Here is a 21,034-nt window from a genome sequence, read left to right on the forward strand (position 1 = left end):
CTCTATACTCAGCCTGGGATTCAATGATACATTTGTTTCATTACTTAAAATAGTCTGGATCTATAATCAATTCTAGAAAATATGTGGTCACTCAGCAGCCATTATCAACTTCTTTTCCCTAGAAAAGAGCTCCTCTGGCTCATTTTCTCCCATGGATTAGAGAATCCCTGTACTCCTCTTTTGCTGAGACTTTTAAGGCAAAAGGGTACATGCTTAGGCTACTCTTGTCAGATTCATTATATTTTCAAAATGCTTTAGTATCTTGATAATTGCCACTATCAAAATACTTTCTTTCCTTATTATTTTTGTTGGGAAGTCATAGAAAAATATATTTTATTTGTGATAATGCGTGACTTACCCAAGTTTCTTATAATTAAAATATTGAAAAGTATCTGTCTACCCAATTCTTACTGTGTCAGCAATGACTAGTTTCAGTCTCACTAAGGAATATCAATTTTGGTGCCATCTTATCTGTCTTTAAAAACCCCATCTACTCAGAGCAGGACATCTAGTACACCTTATTAGCATCCTCTTGTTTGAATTATGTCTCCTATGGGATCTGGGAATGAAGTGAAGTGCCTCAAAGTGTTAAAATCTGGCTGAGCTGGTTGGAGGGTACCTTGGATGAGTCTGTATTAAGAAGTTGGCATCTTAGGTGAGATTCTCAATGTCCATTAGACTTGCAGCCTTTCTGGCTGTATTTTATACTAGTAGCCAGGTGTGGGCAGTGACACAGGGCTTGGGAGATCTCTCTTACCAGCCCAGGGATCCAAGGCATTCAGTGCAAAACCTGGCCAGCAGCCCGAGTGAGTAGGAGCCATGTGACTCTGGTGAGTTGGAGTGTGCAATTGCCTCCTGCTTCAGAGCTACCTGATCCGAATACTAAGCAGAGCGAGTGCCGGGCTGAGTGTAGGACATTGAAGACACTGCAGAGAAAGGTGCTTATTCCAGAGGCATTACAAAACATGGAGATTAAAGACCAGGGAGCTCAAATGGAGCCGCTGCTGCCTACGGTAAGAGACAACCTGCTGTCACAGATTAACCGCGTTTGCTGCAGAACCTGTCAGGCAAGCGGTCGGCTGGCTAGATGCAGTGATCGTACTTTTGGGGTGGTGGATAGCTCCCACGACATATGGACAGGGGTCTCCTCCCATCTCGGGTGACTGAAATGCATAACGCAAAGCACATGATTTTTTTTCCCCCTCTTCTCAATATGGATGCACTACGGTGATGAAATGTCTCATGTCTGCTGCTGTTTGAAGAGATGGCTAGGTTTTAGCAACAGGGGCAGCTGTGTGTCTCTCTTCTTGCCTGTTTCTGCCTATCTCTGTTTCCCAGCTGTGCAGTGGTGGCTGAAGACCCTGCAAAGAAGCCCCCCCCCTTTTTTTTTATTATATTCCATTCGTGTTAAATTTCCTCTCTGTGCCTGATCCCCCGGCAGGGAGGTAAGGGAATCTGCTGCTGTTGCAGCTGTAGAGTTTTAGCCTGCAGAAACCAAGGGGAAGGAGAACGGGAGGATGTGTGTGTGTGTGTGTGTGTGTGTGTGTTCTGTCAGTCTCTTAAAAGGAAATGTGTCATGGTTCACATACAAAGAAGGTATGCATTTTAGGGGACAAGCAGACAATTTAGCTTAGAATATCTGAAAGGTTCCTGAATTGTTATTTTAGAAAAAGCCTGTTTATTTCTGGATCTTAGGACACCTCCCTAGATATAATTCTTAGGTAAGTAGTTGGTTTGCCTATCCTCTCCACAGTCTCTCTGGCTGGCTCACAGACTTTGTAGCTCTTTAGGCAACATCTTTCTCTGTCTGGAGCAGCTGATGTTGCTATGTTCAAGGGGGAAAAAAAAAGAAAACAACAACAACAACAACAACAACAACAACAACAGTATTTTCTCGATGCAACAGAAATGCCAGATGTAAGCTTCCAGCCATCTATCAGCATTATCACAGCTCAGAACAGCAGAAATCTCCTCCCTGCACCAAATCAGGAAGAGGGGCTGTTCTCAGCTCTGTGTTACTCAGGTTGGTGACCCACCTTGCAGACTAGGGACTGGCAACAGGCTGTCCATTTCCAAATCCATTCCAAGGCTTTGAACACATCTTTACATCAAATGATACCTCGGAGGAGGGGGTGGGCAAATTCTGGGCCACTGTATTTTTAGGGCCTTACCTCTCCTGCTGGGCTCAAAATCTGCAAAAGATGCCAGTTTGCATCCGGAATTGGCTGTGGCTACTGAGCATGCTCAGTTTTCCTCAGGACGCTAGATTTGGGCCGGGAGGGAGCAGGAGGATGGGAAGAATGCAGGCATCACCACTGCGAATGGAACCTAAATAAAGAGCAGGGCAGTGAGGGGAAAAAAGGAAGCATATCAATTAGCCTGCCTGCTTAAAAGTAGAGACATTTCTTTATGGGTCAAAGCAGAGTTATTTTATGAAAAGGAGAGTAAAAGATTTGTCTATCTTCCCAAACTTGTATCAATACATAAATTAGGATTCTGTGGGTACTCAGAATAAAGGATGGCAAGAATATCAGAGAACTATCATTTCTTGGATAAAAGGAAGGAACTATACATAGGAATTGAGGGATGGAGATTTAGGAAAAGTTAAGATATAGGGGAAAAAAACCTTTTTTTGGGGGGGGGAAGGGGTTTGGAAGTTGTCCTAGAAAAGCAGGCTGAAGTCAGTTTGATGTGGCATTTGAGTTGTCACTTGTAGGGAACACAAAGGGTTTGGGACAAAATGAGGATTAACTGGAGGAATTTACAAGGGGGTAGCTTTACTGGGCTAGAAGGGCAATCAGTGTGTGACTTAAAGGAATAGAGAAAATACAAGTGTAGCTAGAAAAGAAGGTTTATAATCAGTCTGATGGAGATTTTTGGAGAGTCCAAAGTTGCATTTTATGTGGAAAATGGCCAGTACAGAATAGTTACATAGTTACATAGCTTAATGGCAAAAGAAGATCATGCTAACAGTTCATTATATGAAAAATAAACTTGACAGACTAAAACGGATGCTGAATTACTGGCCTACTTTGATATTTATATAGTATTTTCAGCTTTTCCAATTGCTTTTATGCCTTTTTATTTCTTTTAGTTTTCAGAACAATCATGTTATATAAAGCGGATTTTATTATTTTATTTTAAAAATGAGAAATTGAGGCATAGGGAGTTGGAAAAACATGTCTAAGGTCACACAGTATTGAAGCCAGGACTGGAATATAGGTCTTCTAAAACTAGTTCAGAAAAAAAGCACTTTTTCTTTTTTTTTTTTTTTTTTTACATTACATTATTAATCAGGCTTATCATAATCAGATCCTGGACTGGAGTTTTTGTACTTGAAAGAGAAAGGAAGAAATAGCTTTGGACTCTGTTTTAGAAAATTAATCAGATGACTTTGCAAATAGTTATGTAAGAGGCAATATGGCATACTATTTAAAAGCAGTCTAGTAGGTCTCATTAGTAAAGATAGAATTAATCTTTTGAAAGTATGAAGCTAGGAATTTAGGATATTGCATAGGACTTCAAACTTTTCATTGACATTCAGAGTTGAGTTTGCTTCTAGGAGTAACCTGACAATCTTTAAATTATTAGACCTTGGAAGAGACTTCTAGGAGAATATTTTTATAACAAATATTTTTATCTCATGCCATTTAATATTGGGTGATATTTTAGTGGTTCCATGTTGGATCCCTTCTAAAATTCTGCCTAAAAGGAACTTATTTTAACTTGAACTTGCTTATAAAACTGCCCTGAGGTATGGAACTAGAGTTAAGATTGCTTTTTAAAGGTAATTTGTTGGTATAGAGTAGGTGGTGGAAGATAGCACCTTTTAAAATGCTAATTCTAGATTTCCAAATGGCCCAGTTTATTGCTTTATCAGGGAAAAAGAAGTTATGAAAGGTCTTTATTATTAAATTGAGGAAAGGGAAATGGGACTAAAATGTTTAAGTAACAAAAAGAAAACATAACTTGGCTAAGTAATATTGGTATTTTTATTTTACTTAGATAGTAAGTTAGATTATAATACTAATTTAAGGAAAACATACTCTCATAGTAATGCATAGTACACACATAGTATAGTTATACATAGTAATACATAGGAAGCAAGATGCGTTATAAGAAACAAATTCTTTTCCTCTTTATAACTTGGATTCTTACTCTACAATGGTGAGTGACTATAGAAATAAATGTTATGTATAGGGTGATAAGGTTGCTGATGAGTGGGAGAGTCTAAAGCCTACAAGATTAAGTTTATATTAAAGATATTGAGGTCAGATGAGGAAGTGAGATATTTTTGATGGAGAATTAGAAACTATCTGGACAAAGGTCTGGAACTCAAATAGAGTCAGTGAATATGGCCACAAAAATATTCACACTTCCAGGTGTCATTTCTTCCCAACCTTGGGATGATGGTTGCTTCAGTAGTCTAAGCTGGGCATAGAGAGACTACAGTGCATTGCAAGATGCATCGAGTGAATGGGGAAGTGTGGGTGCCGTGTTCTACCCTTCGTGGAGAGAAACTCACCCCTTCCACATGTTCATACCTCATAGAAATCATGACACTGATCACTTGGCTTTCTGTGAGGATACCACTTTCAATCTGCATAGTAACATCAGTTAAGTTTTATTTATTTTTAGGTAAAATAAATGTAAATTAAAGTTCTAATATATTGTCTCTCTTAAAGAGTTGTTTCAGATTCTCCTGAGAGATATGTTGCTCTTATTTAGAAAAAAGAATTAACTAGTATTTAATGTATCTCTTTTATGGAATCATAAATATTTTGGTCAGAAAAGGACTGGAGAGCTCAACGGCATGTTTTGGGCTAACTCCTTAATTTACACATGGTGAAATTGGATACCAAAGACATAAGAATGTGTATTTAAGGCCATTCCGCTTACACCAGTTAATGGCAGAGCTCAGATCTCTTGATTCTTTCTACCATAGTATAGTTCCTCATTTTTTTTTAAAATTTTATTCATTTATTTGGCAGAGAGAGAGAGTGTGCACAAGTAGGCAGAGCGGCAGGCAAAGGGAGAGGGAGAACCAGGCTCACCCTGGGATCATGACCCGAGCTGAAAGCAGATGCTTAACCAACTGAGCCACCCAGACACCCCGTGTCATCCCTCTTCTAGCATAGAGTAAACATCTGAGTGCCAGATTAAAATGATGATGGTAATTGGACAATCTTTACAAAGTAATAATAGATACTGTCTCGGGCTCACACTAAGCACAGACGTCTCTAGTCTTCATGATGATCCTGAAAGTTTGCTAATGTTATCCAGCCTTGCAGATAAGAAAGTGAGGCTGAGAAGATTGAGTACTGAGGTTTACATAGCTAATAACTACTGAGCTAGGATTTGAAAATACTGCATCTAGTTAAAAAGTGACTGTTCTCTTTAATTAGAACCAATTAAAAAATAAAAGGAAAAAAAATAAAAGGAATACCAATATAAAATGTGCTTTCTCATCTACCTCTTCAAAAGTGAAAGTACTCTGATATAAGATGTTATAAAATGCAGGCCATATAGTGCATGATTCCATTTATATAAAAACTTCAGAATAAGCAAATCCTTAGAGACTAAAGTAGATTAGTGGTTGCCAGGATCTGGGGCAAAATTGGGGAGTGATTGCTAACATCTATGTGTTTCTTTTTTGAGTGATGGAAATATTTTGGAATTGCATAGTGGTGATGTTTGTATAACATTGTGAATTATACTGAATTGTATGCTGCAAAATGTCGAATTTTACCTAAAAAATATTGCAAAAAAATGTAAGTTATTGTTTAATCATTATCAATAAGAGGGAAAAAGTTGAGGATCTAAGCAATTCTTATATAAGTCATATTTATATAAATCAAGAAAAGGTCTAATGGAATATATATTCATGAAAATTTACAACTCACACATACATATATGCATACACTTGCACGGACTTGCACACACACACACACACACACACACCCTGGATAGTCTCTACCATAAAATTTATTCTTTTTGTCAAGACAATGCTGAGGTTGGTCAGGATTTCAGTAAACTAATTGCAGACCTAGAGGTATTTTGGAATCTATCTTCAAAGTTGAGTTAAGAGAGTATATAGCATATCCTATATATGAGAGAGGAAGAGAACTATTTAATTTGGATCAATTTTTTTTCCTCCCAATCATTTTTCTGAACTTTCTCTTGATATACTTTAAACTTTAACATAAGGAACATCAAAACACATAAATTTCTAGGAAAATGCATTTTTTCCATTATATATCACTTTGTGTTACCAGCAATTTTTTAAGGAAATTGTTGTTCTAGCCTCATATCTTACTATGTTACTGTGGACTACAGTAAGTCAAACTCCAAGGAAAACACTGATTCATTACCTGTCATTTATAGTGATTTTCAAAGTATGTTTCTTCTAAGATCTTATGATGCTTAAGGAGATTTCTTACATATCATAATAAATGCATATATCACATATATAATTTAAATATCAGAAAATTCTCCCATTGTAAATGTACAATTCTGTGATTGCCAGTAAATTTACAGAGCTGAGCAACCATCACTGCAATCCATTTTAGAACATTTCATTGTCCCAGAAAGCTTTCTCTAGCTCACTTCTGACCCTGGACAATAATTAATCTACAGTTTGCTGATTTGCTTTTTGTCTCTGTAGATTTGCCTTTTCTGGACATTTAACATAAGTGGAATTGCACAATAGGCAGTCTTTTGTATCTGGCTATTTTCACTTAGGTGAACCATTCTTGACGTCCATTCATGGTGTAGCATGTATCAGAAGTTTGTTCCTTTTTTTTTTTTGCTGGAAAGTATTACATTGTAAGGATGGTAGACATTTGTTTATTGAGAGTTTGGTCATTTGTATAGTTTCTAACTTTAGGTTATTATAAATGGGGTTGCTATAAATTTTCATGTGTATGTCTCCATGTGGACATATATTTGCATTTCTCTTGGGTTGAATCCTATGAGTGGAATAAATTCATATAAGAGTTTATGTATAATGTTCAAAGAAATTGCAAGACTCGTTTTCAACGAGGTTGTGCCATCTTACATACACCAGCTGCACTATAATATAAAGGTTTTGGTTTCTTTACATTTTTGCCAACACTTGATATTTTCTGTCTTTTTGACTGGTCATTTTAATGACTGCAAAGTGTTATGCTCTTGTGATTTTGATTTGCATTTTCATAATGAATAATTGTCTTAGTCCGTTTGGTCACTGTAACAAAATATCATAGACTCAGTGGTTTATCAACAACAAAAATTTGTTTTGCACAGTTCTGGAGGTTAGGAAGTCCAAGATCAAAAAGCAGCAGGTTTAGTGTCTGGTGAGAGCCCATTCCTGGTTTATAGATGGCCATCTTTTGGCTGTGTTCCCACATGACAGAAGGAGAGGGGAGCTCCCTGGGGCTTCTTTTATAAAAGACTTACCCGAAGGTCCTACTAATACCATGACTTTGAGGGCTAGGTTCTAATATACAAATTTGGGGGAAAAACATTCAGTCTACAGCAATAATGACGTTGAATATCTTTTGATGTACTTATTAGCCATTTATTTGTTTTCTTTGATGAAATGTCTATTAAAATATTTTGTTCATTTTCAAATTGGTTGTTGTCTTCTTGACTTGTAAGAATTTTCTTATATATATATTTGTATATATATATATTGGATACAACTTCCTTGTCAGAAATATGATTTGCAGGGCACCTGGTTGGCTCATTTGGTTGGGTGACTGCCTTCGGCTCAGGTCATGATCCTGGAGTCCTGGGATGGAGTCCCACATCCCTTCTTGGCGGGGAGTCTGCTTCTCCCTCTGACCCTCCCCTTTCTCATTCTCTCTCTTTCTCAAATAAATAAATAAAGTCTTTTAAAAAAAAGAAATATGATTTGCAAATATTTTCTCACTGTCTGGCCTCGTCTTAACTCTCTTAATGGTGACTTTCAGAATACAAAAGTTTTTAATTTTGACAAAGTGCAGTTTATCAATGTTTTCTTTTTTTGATTGTGCTTTTGGTATTGAATCTAAGAATTCTGCCTAAACCAAGCTCACAAAGATTTTTATTGTATTTTTTTTTCCTAGGAGTTTTATAGTTTCAGTTCTTATGTGTAGGTCAGTGATCAATTTTGAGTTAATTTTTGTGTATGGTGTGAGGTTAGAGTCTAAATTCTTTACATATATATATCCAATTGCCCAAGCACCACTTGTGGAAAAGGCCACATTTTCCACTGAATTTTTTTATCAGTAGAAGGTCATTTTTTTACCAGTAGAATTTTTTTATCAGTAGAAGGTCATTTTTTTGGGCTCTGAGTTCTGTTCTGTTTTTGTGTACTTCTTTACCCTAATACCACATTGTCTTGTTTATTGAAGTTTCATAGTGAAATCTGAAATCAAGTAGTGATTAAGTTCTTGATCCTTGTTCTTCTTTTTCTTAATTGTTTTGACTGTTTTAGGTTCTTTGCATTTCCATATGAATTTTAGGGTCTGCTTATTGATTTCTACAAAAAACCTGCAAAGATTTTGAAAGAGATTTTTTAGAAATTTTTTATAATTTAAAAAAAATTTTTAATAAACATATAATGTATTATTAGTCCCAGGGGTACAGGTCTGTGAATCGCCAGGTTTACACAGTTCACAGCACTCACCATAGCACATACCCTCCCCAATGTCCATAACCGCACCACCCTCTCCCTACCCTGCTCCCCCTGGCAACCCTCAGTATGTTTTGTGAGATTAAGAGTCTCTTATGTCTTGTCTCCCTCCCGATCCCATCTCGTTTCATTTATTCTTTTCCTACTCCCCAAACCCACCACATTGCATCTCCAATTCTTCTTATCAGGGAGATCATATGATAGTTGTCTCTCTCTGATTGACTTATTTCGCTAAGCATAATACCCTCCAGTTCATCCACATCATCGCAAATGGCAAAATTGCATTTCTTCTGATGGCTGCATAGTATTCCATTGTATATATATACCACATCTTCTCTATCCATTCATCTGTTGATGGACATCTAGGTTCTTTCCTTAGTTTGGCTATTGTGGACATATCTGCTATAAACATTTGGGTGCACGTGCCCCTTCGGATCACTATATTTATATCTTTAGGATAAATACCCAGTAGTGCAATTGCTGGGTCATAGGGTAGCTCTATTTTCAACTTTTTGAGGAACCTCCATACTGCTTTCCAGAATGGTTGCACTAGCTTGCATTCCCACCAACGATATAGGAGGGTTCCCCTTGAAAGAGATTTTTTTACAAGACCAGTGCTCTAACCACTGAGCTATGGAGCCTGCCCTGAAAGAGATTTTTTTTAACTTACAGATCAATTTGGGAAGAATTGCCATTTTGGCAATATTGAGTCTTCCAAAACACATACATGGACTGTCTATGTATTTAGATCTTTAATTTCGTATGGGAATGTTTTGTAGTTTTATTTTATTTTTTTCAGCGAGGACCTCTATGTAGTGTATCAAGGATGATACCATTTCTGGATGCCATTTACATACAAGTTCCTATGTTAAGCATAGGCCATTTCCAAATATTTCAGGACTCCAGAAGTCTTCCAAGAGAATGGAAATAGTGATTAATCTATGGGATTGAGTGGGATAGTGTGAGAATGTATTATAGCCAAGGACTTGGTATGGTTTTGACTTAGTGATAAAGTTCTTACATCAGTATCATCAAGACTTGATCATTCATCATGAAAATTATGCTCTAAGGATCTAATAAGCAGATTTTCTTTTTAAGAAGAATTTTGCCATTGCATATTGAATGTGTTAGGTTGCTGGAGTGCCTCCAACATTTATTTGTATCTGTGCTGCTTCTTGTTTATTCTGAGAAATCAACATTATTTAGAGAAGTGATTGCTTCCTAATGACTTTTTTTTTTTTGGATTAATGGGGCTTTTATTTCAAAGATGATAACCTAGTCACATTCCAGAAAGCAAGTGTCGTAAAAAGTACTTAGGTATATAACAACTACTGGATGGAATCAAAACAGCTCTGCTGATGAAGCACATTTCATTCATTATTATTAGATTCACTGTTCCTTTCATAAGTACAGGGGTGATTTTCTGTTGATATTTAAGCTGCTCCTCTTAACTCTTCCGATTTTCTCAGAAATAAGATTGTGGTTAGAAAATGGAAAAACATGTAGACATCAGGACATAGGCCTAATGTATAATTTAATTTGTTATTTAAGTGCATATCATGTACTTTGTGTTTTATTAATGACTAATGTTATGATATAAATGCCTGCCAAAAAATCTGATATTATGTAATTTTACAAAGCACTTCCAGGAGATATTTTTTTTTCCTCCTAAACAAAGGGATTGTTATTGAAACTTTATATTCAAGAAGCACTTCATCAGAATCATTAGGAGGGCTCATTAAAAATGTAAGTTCTGGGCCTTACTCAAACTTGAAGACTTGAATATCGAAGAGGTGGTGCCAATAAACAAGAAATATAAAAACTGTCGAGGTGATTCTTATGTACACTGAAGTTTGAGAATATGGGGGGGGAGGGAGTTGGGAGAAGGGAGTGGAGTTATGGACATTGGAGAGGGTATGTCCTATGGTGAGTGCTGTGAAGTGTGTAAACCTGGCGATTCACAGACCTGTACCCCTGGGGATAAAAATATATTATATGTTTATAAAAAAATTAACTGAAAACTTATTATAATATGTCTGAATTGGTTTAGCTGTGGGAATGCTAGAAGACCACATCTTGCCCCCCCAAAAAATAAATAAATAAAGAGGGGTATTTTTTGTAGGGCATAATGGATTACAAAACTGCTTACTGCCCATTTTACTCATTTAGCATTTATTACATATTACATATCACTTTGCAATTTATATATGTATATAAAATTACTTTTACTCACATATAAATACACATACATATAACTTGTTTCCTTAAATAGAGAGCTAGATTCTTAAAAGCAGAGTCTATTTCACATAATTTTGTGTTGCTCTCTAACAGTGCCAAGTGCATGCAAGTCCTTAAACATATCATGGGTAATATAATAAGCAGCAACACTACTAGTAGACGTCACTTGTCAAGAGCTTAAACTTTGGAGTCAGACCATTCTAACTGTTCTAATTGAGTATGTATATCAGCTTTGGCAAGTTTCCCAACTGTTCAAAGCCTCATTTTTCTTACCTATAAAATAGGAATGATAACAATAATAATATCTACCTCAGGTTCATGAGAATCGATGAATTATATATGTATAATGTACATAATTATGTATATACATTTATGTATGAATTATACTGTTTGGAGTAATTACTCAAAAAATGACAGCTATCATTGTTATGACTACTGGAGTAATATTCTCATTTGAATGAAAATAATTGTACCAAAGATTTTATACCCAATATGCATAGTTAATTCAATAATGAATTATTGATTTAATAATGCTTATGCAATAATTTGATTTATCCTTTTGACAGTAAGAAGATGCAAACCAATAATATAATTTTTTAGTATAATAAAATACATTTTTCCTAACTTGAAAATTAATACTTATTTTTTAGGGGTTAGAAAACACAGAAAAGTAAATATAAAAGAAAACATTCATTTTGTTATTTTTTAGCTTTTTGTTTTGAGATAAATTTTGCACTTACACAGTAATTGCAAAAATAGTACAAAGAGTTCCCATATAGCTTTCATTCACTTTGCCATAATGTTAACATCTTACATACCTATAGTTAATCAAAAAGAAATGAAAATTAGTGCAATTCTATTTAATAAACCACAGTACTTATTAGGATATCAAAGGACTAACGTCATTTTTCTGTATCAGGATCCCATTTTTCTGTTCTAGGCATCATGTCTCTTTAATCATCTCCATTGTGAGTTGTGAGTTATTCAGTCTTCCCCTAGCTTTCATAACCTTGACACTTTTGAAGTGTACAGGGCTTTTTTTTTTTTTTTTAATTTTTTAGATTATCTCTCCATTTGTGTTTGTGAGGTTCTAATAATGAGATTGGGGTTATGTATTTATTTTCAAGAATACCACTGAAGCGATGTTTCTTTCTCAGTGAGTTATATCAGGGGATAGATGATGTCTTATTTTGGGGGATGTTAACCTTGGTAATAGGGGTCTCTGCTGGGTTTTTGACTATAAAATTAAAAATCTCCCCTTTGTGATAATGAATATCTTGGGGGAGATATTTGAAGACTACTGCAAATGTCCTATTTTTCCTCAAACTTTTGCCCACAAATTTTAACATTAATTGGTGACTATTTCTTGCTTATTATTTATATATTACTGTGGTGTTTGCCTATTGGTGATTTTCTGTTCATTCCTTCTGCATTCAGAAATTAAGATTTTTCTGTAGGGAACAGCTGTCACTTATCCTCCATTTATTCATTCAATTGCTCATTTCAGTATGAACTTTGAGCTATTTATTTTATTTTCTGGGCCATATTCTAACACTCTCACTTCCAATTTTGTTGCTTTAATGTTTTCATCTTTGGACATTGGGAGCTCCTTCAACTGGCTCTCGTCCTTTCAACATGCTCTCATTCTTTTTTGAGCACTTAGTGTCCGGCACTGAGATTTCCCAGGGTCATCTTGTATTTTCTCTGCCTCAGCCCTGGAATCGGTCATTTCTTCAAGGAGCTACTAGGCTAATTTTTGAGGCTATGTATAAATGTATAAATACTGCCAAAATTCCTTCCAGAAAGATTATATAACCAATTTTTATTTTAACCAGAAGGCTCACAAGTATTTTTAAAATGTTGACAATTGACAATGTTTTGCTAACACTTTCTTTTGTATTCCATTTCCAACTTTACTATAGGTAGTGTTTCTCTATCAAGTATTTTTTTTTTAATCACAGTTCAGAAGACTGTTGAACTATCTGAAAATTCTTTAGTTTGTTCACCTCACTCAAATTATTACCAAAAATGCTGCTTATAGTTACTACCTTATCTTTTTTTTTTTTTTTCCCCATACAGGGCTCCATTGTACATTGAAGGTATGAAACTCTAGTCCCATCATTGCAGAGCCATACCAGATACCATTTTGGCCATGAAAATTTTCAATCATCTTTGAATGAATGAAATCATTCACCTACCTCTTCAAAACCACAGACATTCTTTAAAAATTTTTTTCTTTAAGAATGAAGCTCAGAGAGGCCCAATTCAAAAGGTGTTTCAGTGTCTTATGCTCTTTCTCCGCCTAACTGGTTATTAGTCTATGATAGGCACTCAGGTTTTATTTGTTGCAATAAGATGATTCTTATGTACAGCACTTTCATCTTTACCACTCCTTAAGAGGAGACTGTCATTCTTATTTGAGCCATCCAGGACCTCCTTTCATATCACCAAAACCATATTGAAGAAATACCTGAAAATCCTGATGACAAACTTGACAGAAGTAAAATTCTTAGACCTTCCTATATGTTGTTACTTAAGTAAAACAAGATTTGGACTGTGCTCATTACTCTCTGATTTAATAATTCTTTTTGTCTTTATGTGGCTTGAAAAATACAATTAATTCTTAAGAACTGAGATTTGGGTAAATCTACTTTAATTCAAATAATTTAGTAAACAGTTATACGACAGTAATTGTTTTACATTTGTCTTGGCATTGTAAGCTAGTAGTTTCTATTTAGTCTTTAGCATAAATATCCATTAAAAATGGTTATCATAAGAGCTAAACAACCACAAATCTTGTACATCCACTCTCTTAGCTTGATATTAGAAACTGTTTAGTCACCAGTGCCAGTCTAATAAAGGAGCTGTAATTTCCAGTACAGACCATTTCTGTAATACAAAGTAATATAATATTTTGCCAAATCTTTATAAGGACAAAATGTAGAAATGATGAACTTAATATTGACTTCATTCATTTAAAAGATCAGTGAAGCTTTCTTGTAATTCAAGAAGTTTTAACTATGGTAAATCCATTGAAAACATGCTGAATCAACCTTGAACCCAGCTTTTTAAAGATCAACCCTTCATGAAATTACTTCAAGTAGCTTTTAATTTCACTTATTCCCTTTCATGATTTAAAAACATTATTCCATTTCTTTTTGCATACTTAAACTTCCTTATAGCTCTTCGACTAAGAATATTGAATTACATGGCTTTCTCATCTAAACGAACTTCTCCCATTTTTAGAAATGGTTGCATGATCTGGCACAGGTTAAGAAAGGGCTTATATTTTTAATTTCCTAGGACAGTGATATATCTCAGTGCAAAGCATATGGTTAGCCCAGTAGCTCTCTTAATTTCAAGTAGGCCAAATATTTTAGAATGAATTTACACCCTAACTTCATGATTCCATTGAAACTGTTGACATTAGAATCAGTTTTTCTTGGAAAAATGCACTTTCCTGGTGTTTCTCTTGGTTCTGAAAATATTTTTTTTTAAAGATTTTATTTATTTATCTGACAGACAGAGGTCACAAGTAGGCAGAGAGGCAGGCAGAAGAGAGAGGAGGAAGCAGGCTCCCCGCAGAGTGGAGAACCCGACATGGGACTCGATCCCAGGACCCTGGGATCATGACCTGAGCTGAAGGCAGAGGCTTAACTCACTGAGCCACCCAGGCGCCCCCGAAAATATCTTGCAGAGGGAATCAAAAGGCTTCAAAAGTTTATTGAATTGCAGATTTTCCATGAAACAATAATTTGGTAATTAATGTTTCAATAATTTATAAACATATCTTTATATTTATCTCAAAAAATACCCGCATATTTAGAAAACAAGAAACAAGAGTGCTTCATAAAATGCAATTGAACTTTATTACAAACATTAATACATGAAAGGTTCACATACTTTAACGAGTCTAAAACTTTAACAGAGTCAGTTACATTAATTCTCTTTATGGCAGCCTTCCTATTAGATGAGAATGGAGGAGGTAACCAAGCAGCTTTTCTGTCTTTTAAGAAATGCAGCAAAGATTCCACCTACATAGGAAGGTATAGTAAAATGTGCCAATCACGGGCTTAAGAAACATTTTGCACTGTTTTCATAATAATGTCTTTGTGCAGACGATCCACGGAAAAGGGAGAATAAGATCAGTACAAATAAATAAGACTCAAAGATAATTCGGATTATTTTTTTAAGTCAATAGTTTCAGTATTCTGTGGCCTTTTATGAGATGGTCAGTCAGGTGTGGCCACAAGAAGAGACACAGGAGAGGCGAGGGAAGAAAACAATTTCCATCCTTTGCGACCATTCTTCAAAGACAAAACAAACACACAAACTAAGCAAAATAAAATTTATTGAGTAAAGATTTGGGGGCCTTTTCGGACTACAGTTAGAAATGACAATGAGGTTACAATAAGATAAGGACAGATGGATCTTAGTCCAGCTAGCGTTTCACAAAAGAGATTAGGCATGTGAGAGTTAGAGACCATTTGATTTTCGGAAGTAATCATCGAAAATCAGAAACAATTGAGGAGGACATTATGCTAAGTGAAATAAGCCAGACACAGAAAGACAAATACTGCATGATCTCACATATATGTGGAATCTAAAATAGTCAAACACACAGAAGCAGCGAGTAGAAGAGTGGTTGCTAGGGGATGGAGAGAAGAGGGTATGGGGAAGTATGGGTCAAAGGTACACAGTTTTAGTTATGCAAAATAATCAGGAGAGTCTCAGAAAAGCCATGTTTTACTGACAAGCCTCTGGAGAGGGATTTGCTACATGCAATGCAGGGGCAAGGGGGAAGTGCTAGCTTTTGGTCAGATGGCAGAGGACAGAGCAAGGAAAAGTTGAGGCCAGAGCCTTTATATGGAAAAGAAGGGCAAGGCAACGCAGGGTAAACAGTTTAGAATTGTCTAGTTTAAATAATTCTGGTGGGCTTTGCCTGTAGAGGTGGTCTCTGGTTGTCTGGCACCTGGCCCTGGGATGATTTAGGGTAGGAGAATCATTGGTTTGGTTGTGTGAGTTAGAAGAAGAGGAAGTTGGTGGTATAGATTTGGGATTGGTTGGTTTATATATGAAAAGTTTATTTGTAAGCAGGTTGCTGATTATCTTTGGGATTTAGCTAGCCCTGAAAGGGATAGTCCTCGTGGGTCTGTAAGGCCCCAAATGCCCGATCATCAGTAATATTGAAAATAGGAAAGTATAGTTACTGTACGTGGTCCCGTGATGAATGGATTCCAAGTAGACAAAACTAGAATCTACAAAAACACAGAACCAATGGGTATCTTCTATTAATCTATAAATTCTCTTTTAAAAGGAAATGGAAAAAGAGTACTGTCTGGCTAAGTGTGACCCTCCCACTTTATCTACATCCATGTATAAGAAAGATTTAGTTTTATATGCTCCCGTGGAACTATGGACTTTGATGGAAATTTTATTTAAAAATTCCAGATACTATTTTTTTTATAACACACAACCTCTTGTGATAATATTTGCCTATAGCTAATGTAAGTTTATATATAAAACTTAATAAAGACAACATATAATTCTGATTAGCTTCCCCCTGATTTTTCTCCCCAGTCTTTCACAAGTAGATTAGTGATTATTTTATGTTGGTCTGACTTTCTAATAACGTATTCCTTTCTGATAAGCCATGGCAGTGGTATTATATTATATGAATAAAGATACAAGAGTTCACCTTTGATTATTTTGTTCTTTTTTTTTTTTTTTTAATTTATTTGACAGACAGAAATCACAAGTAGGCAGAGAGGCAGGCAGAGAGAGAGGAGGAAGCAGTCTCCCCGCTGAGCAGAGAGTCCGATGCGGGGCTCGATCCCAGGACCCTGGGATCATGACCTGAGCCGAAGGCAGAGGCTTAACCCACTGAGCCACCCAGGTGCCCCAACCTTTGATTATTTTGGATAAAACCTGCTCAAGAAAACACTGTATTGTTTGGACTTGGTTATATTTTCAAGAAGTTAAGATTTTAGAAAATGTAATATTCCCAAAGAATTTAGTTTTGGCTGAACATTCAGACTGAAAACCAAGTAAGGGAATTTTACATGAATCTGAAAGCCAGTCAAAATAAAGAGCAATGAACATTTATCAAATGCAGAAAATGTGTTTGGAAACTTTTTAAACCTTACTCATTTTTGTTCACCTGAATTATATATAAAACTGCCTTTAATAGGAGGAAGGATTTACCTTTGAAAGAGGGAAAGGAAATAGCCTAAGCAAAAGGTGATAATACAGTTCACTAGAGATAACTTCTATTAATGTACATGACTGTTCTGTGAATTGAATCAAGCTTTTTTTTTTTTAAGATTTTATTTATTGATTTGACAGAGAGAGAGAGATCACAAGTAGGCAGAGAGGAAGGCAGAGAGGGAAGCAGGTTCCCCGCTGAGCAGAGCCCGATGCAGGGCTTGATCCCAGGACCCTGGGATCATGACCCAAGCAGAAGGCAGAAGCTTTAACCCACTGAGCCACCCAGGCGCCCCTGAATCTAGCTTTTAAAAGTTTAGCAGAAGCTTAAATTTCCACGAATATAATAGTTAACTATATGCAAAACTTAGCTATTGCCCCAAATTTTATAAAACTTCTAGCTTTAGGAACTAGTTTCTAGTGCTGGTGGCTTTTTTGGAAAGTCCATGTAATTTCTATGATCCATTTATAATGTGCCTACAGATTAATTGATTAAGTTTCCACAAGAGTCAAGTTCAGAATTAGGCTAGCAATGTATTTTATAAGTAGCTGGGCATGAGTCTGTCTCCCACACTAGACTGAGTCTGAATCATGTCTGTATCCTTAAGTGCCTGGTATGTGACCTGGCATATAGTAGAGGTATACCATAAAATGTGTGTTGAGTTAAAAAAAAAAAAAGGCATGGTTTTTGCTATATGGTGATGGCTTATAATGCAAATTTAGAGTACCCTCTGTTTAGACCCCTTGGCTTAATCCCATTAAACACTAGCTACATTTCTTTGTGATGTTCTTCAATTTTAGCAGTTAAATTTAATAATTCCTTTAAGTCAAATTGACTCTTAGGGTGCTAAAAATAAAAAAATGCAAAAATTTCTCTTCAACTTGTTTTTATCAGTTTGAATTTTGCATCAAAATACATGAGAAATATTTTGATGTTGTGAAGCAAAAAATATTAGGCTAAATTAATGGTTTTTCCATTATAATTCCTGGTAGCGTGGAAGTCTCTATATATACGTTGGAGCTCAAATTCATACTTTTACAGACCATTAACTGGTTTGGAAGTTCTATGTGGGAATCAGAAGAGATTGGAGGATGTGTTTTCAAATGTCTAAATAAGTAAATACATATCTTGTAATCAGCATTTCTGATAATGCTGTCAAATTTTAGCTAGCAAATGCTTTCTCCCTTGTAAATTAAATTAGTTCCTTCAAAATGAGACAGAAGCAATATCACAGATATTTTTATCTTTGATATATTGACAAAAGCTTATGGAAAGCCTAGCTACTATAATAAGAAAGCATTTTACATTTGTTGAAATTCTTCCTTTTGCCCAGTTTTTGTATGTGTTGTTTCTGGAATTTTCAATATCTTAGGTAACAATTTCTAACATTTTCTTCATTTATCCACATTCTAAAATAGGTACTGTTCTTGTAGGGGTTACATATCTTTTATGCTCAGAGATTTTAGAACAGCTTTTTAAAAATCAACTTTTTCTTTTTCTGGAATGATTATACAGGATCTTCCTAATTGAAGACTTATCAAAATCTATTATGGTTGTTCTTCCACTTGGAGAAATCAAATCACTCTGATTTAACTTTGAAACTAGGTAGTTCTTTCAATGTCTTTGGAACCAAGTATTTAGCAACATTACATGCCTATCATGTTTAATCATGTTATAATTCTTCAAATAATTAAACTAATTTCAGGTATTTCAACATCTGTTAGGATGATTGTCAAGGAACATATTTATTTTCATGTCCAAATTAAAGGTGATTAAACCATGAAGAATTTGAAATATTAATTGATAATCAAGATGATAGTCTAAATCAGTGTACACATCTCATTTTTTATGTACATGACTATAATAACAGGAACTTTTGGATGTTGTTTGATCAATATTTGAGAACATTTAATACAAAGTGATTTGTATTTTTTTTTTAAGATTTTTTTTTTTATTCATTTATTTGACAGAGAGAGATCACAAGCAGGCAGAGAGGCAGGCAGAGAGAGAGGAGGAAGCAGGCTCCCTGCTGAGCAGAGAGCCTGATGCGGGGCTCGACCCCAGGACCCTGAGATCATGACCTGAGCCGAAGGCAGCGGCTTAACCCACTGAGCCACCCAGGCGCCCCATAAAGTGATTTGTATTTTTAAACTAGTGTAGACATTCAGCAAAATCTGAAATTAACTTCAAAGCTGATTTAGAATAAATGTATAAATTAATCTGTCCCAGAAAAGACCTGGAAAAAGATATAAGCACAACATAGTTAGGGGAATGATTAGTTATCTAATGTGTTCTTGTTAGGGAAAAAAGGGAACCTAGATTCATTGAATTAAAAATGAAAGTTACAAAATATTACATATTGTATAATTCCATCTATATAAAACTTAAAAATCAAGAAATACTAATCAGGACAGTGATGACTCTGGGGAAGAGAGGTAATGTACTTCAAAGTTTCTTGGTCTGGATGGTGGTTACCAAGATGTGTTTATTTTGTGATTATTCAGAGAGCTGTAAAACTTGTGACCTGTTTGTATTTATATAAGTGTGTTATATTTCAATAATAAGGTAAGAAAAGCTTTAAAAATACTTATCAATTAATGCATGGATGAATTAACAAATGAATATTAAGAAAGATTTCTTTCTCATTTGGCTGAGGCATCAGCAGAACTTTGGCACTGTCCCTTACCGTGATTAGCAAATTTGTTAGTAAGTTTATGACCTGGGTTTGTAAATTGTACTGGTTTGTTGCATTGACGTTCGCCTGTAGTGATTCTTAGTTTGTTTGTAAAATATTAACCCGGGGCTGAAATTAGCAGATAAGTTTTTTACAAACTACTCTCAGATTTTAAAGCTTGTAATAAAATTGAAAAAAAAAATGAAAGCATTAGTATGACATTATTGACATTTACAGTAATTCCCTTTCGAGCTATTTTTTTCTAGATTCAATTTCTTTAAAATTTGAATATAGATAATTTCTATTTGTGGATTTCATACATTGTAAAACTTCTTTCCATCATCCAGACAGCATATAGATTAGACAGTTGGTTTAGAGCAGTGGGACTAGTGTCTATGACCCAGTAATAGTACTTGGGGCAGAGCAAGATAGCAGCCCAATTAAACAGCATGATAATGGTTTTTAAAAAGCTCTTTGGTTCTTTTACAATAGCATCTATGCATTTTTCAAAATATTATTGTATCTATGGACTAATTTCTTCCTCCTCCTTCCATATATCTGTGAAGTAAGTAGCATAGGCAGTATTATTTTCTAGAAAATGAGATAAACAAATTCAGGTTCAGTTGGACATTTGACCATCATGAAATAAGTTAATGGCAGAACCAGGACTAGAACCCAAATACCTTACATCTTAACTTGATCAACATTTTTCTGTTGCTCTGTGAAATGGCAGAGTTACCTTATAATTTCCTCAGGTGAGGTTGCAACTGTATTTTCTCAAATAGGTATCTTACATAGTCTGCTAGCTCACTCATTCACTTACTCATTCAGATATTTATGGAAGACATACACTGGGTGCTGTTGGGTCTTAAGGACTTAGCTCAGTGGATTTCATTTTTGCATATAAGCTTGGTGCTTCCTTGGCAAGAACTTTGATATTATTTTTTATTTGATATTATGATATTTATTGGAGTATTATTATTGCTGAGACTCTAATAATTGAGTAGGACTAAGAATGTTCTTAAAAAACATGACTTTCTTCAAGCTTTAGAAAATCAATGTAATGAACTTGTAAAAAACACAGAATCTAAGATTTCACTAATCACCATGTTGACTGCTGGACTCCTCTAGTGTTCGCAGAATTAACCTTTGTTTTCAGTTTGGTGATTATGCTTCCAGACCTGGCATGTACTTGTGCTTTTTTATTTAAGCAACATTCTGGAGATCTATGCGTGTTAGATGATTGATCTATTTCACTGTT

At 35.3% G+C, this 21,034-nt stretch overlaps 1 protein-coding gene across 1 annotated transcript in view; it reads left to right on the plus strand.

Moving 5' to 3' along the window:
- Positions 1 to 790: 790 nt before the first annotated feature.
- SLC4A10 (solute carrier family 4 member 10) overlaps positions 791 to 21,034 on the plus strand; it is a 297,324-nt gene continuing 277,080 nt past the window's right edge. The window contains exon 1 of the mRNA XM_047722426.1: positions 791 to 1,013. Coding sequence (XP_047578382.1) covers positions 966 to 1,013 — 48 coding nt within the window. The 5' untranslated portion in view covers positions 791 to 965. The remainder of the gene's footprint in view (positions 1,014 to 21,034) is intronic.

Source organism: Lutra lutra, chromosome 3, assembly GCF_902655055.1.
Source record: "Lutra lutra chromosome 3, mLutLut1.2, whole genome shotgun sequence".
In the NCBI taxonomy this organism is placed as follows: Eukaryota; Metazoa; Chordata; class Mammalia; order Carnivora; family Mustelidae; genus Lutra; species Lutra lutra.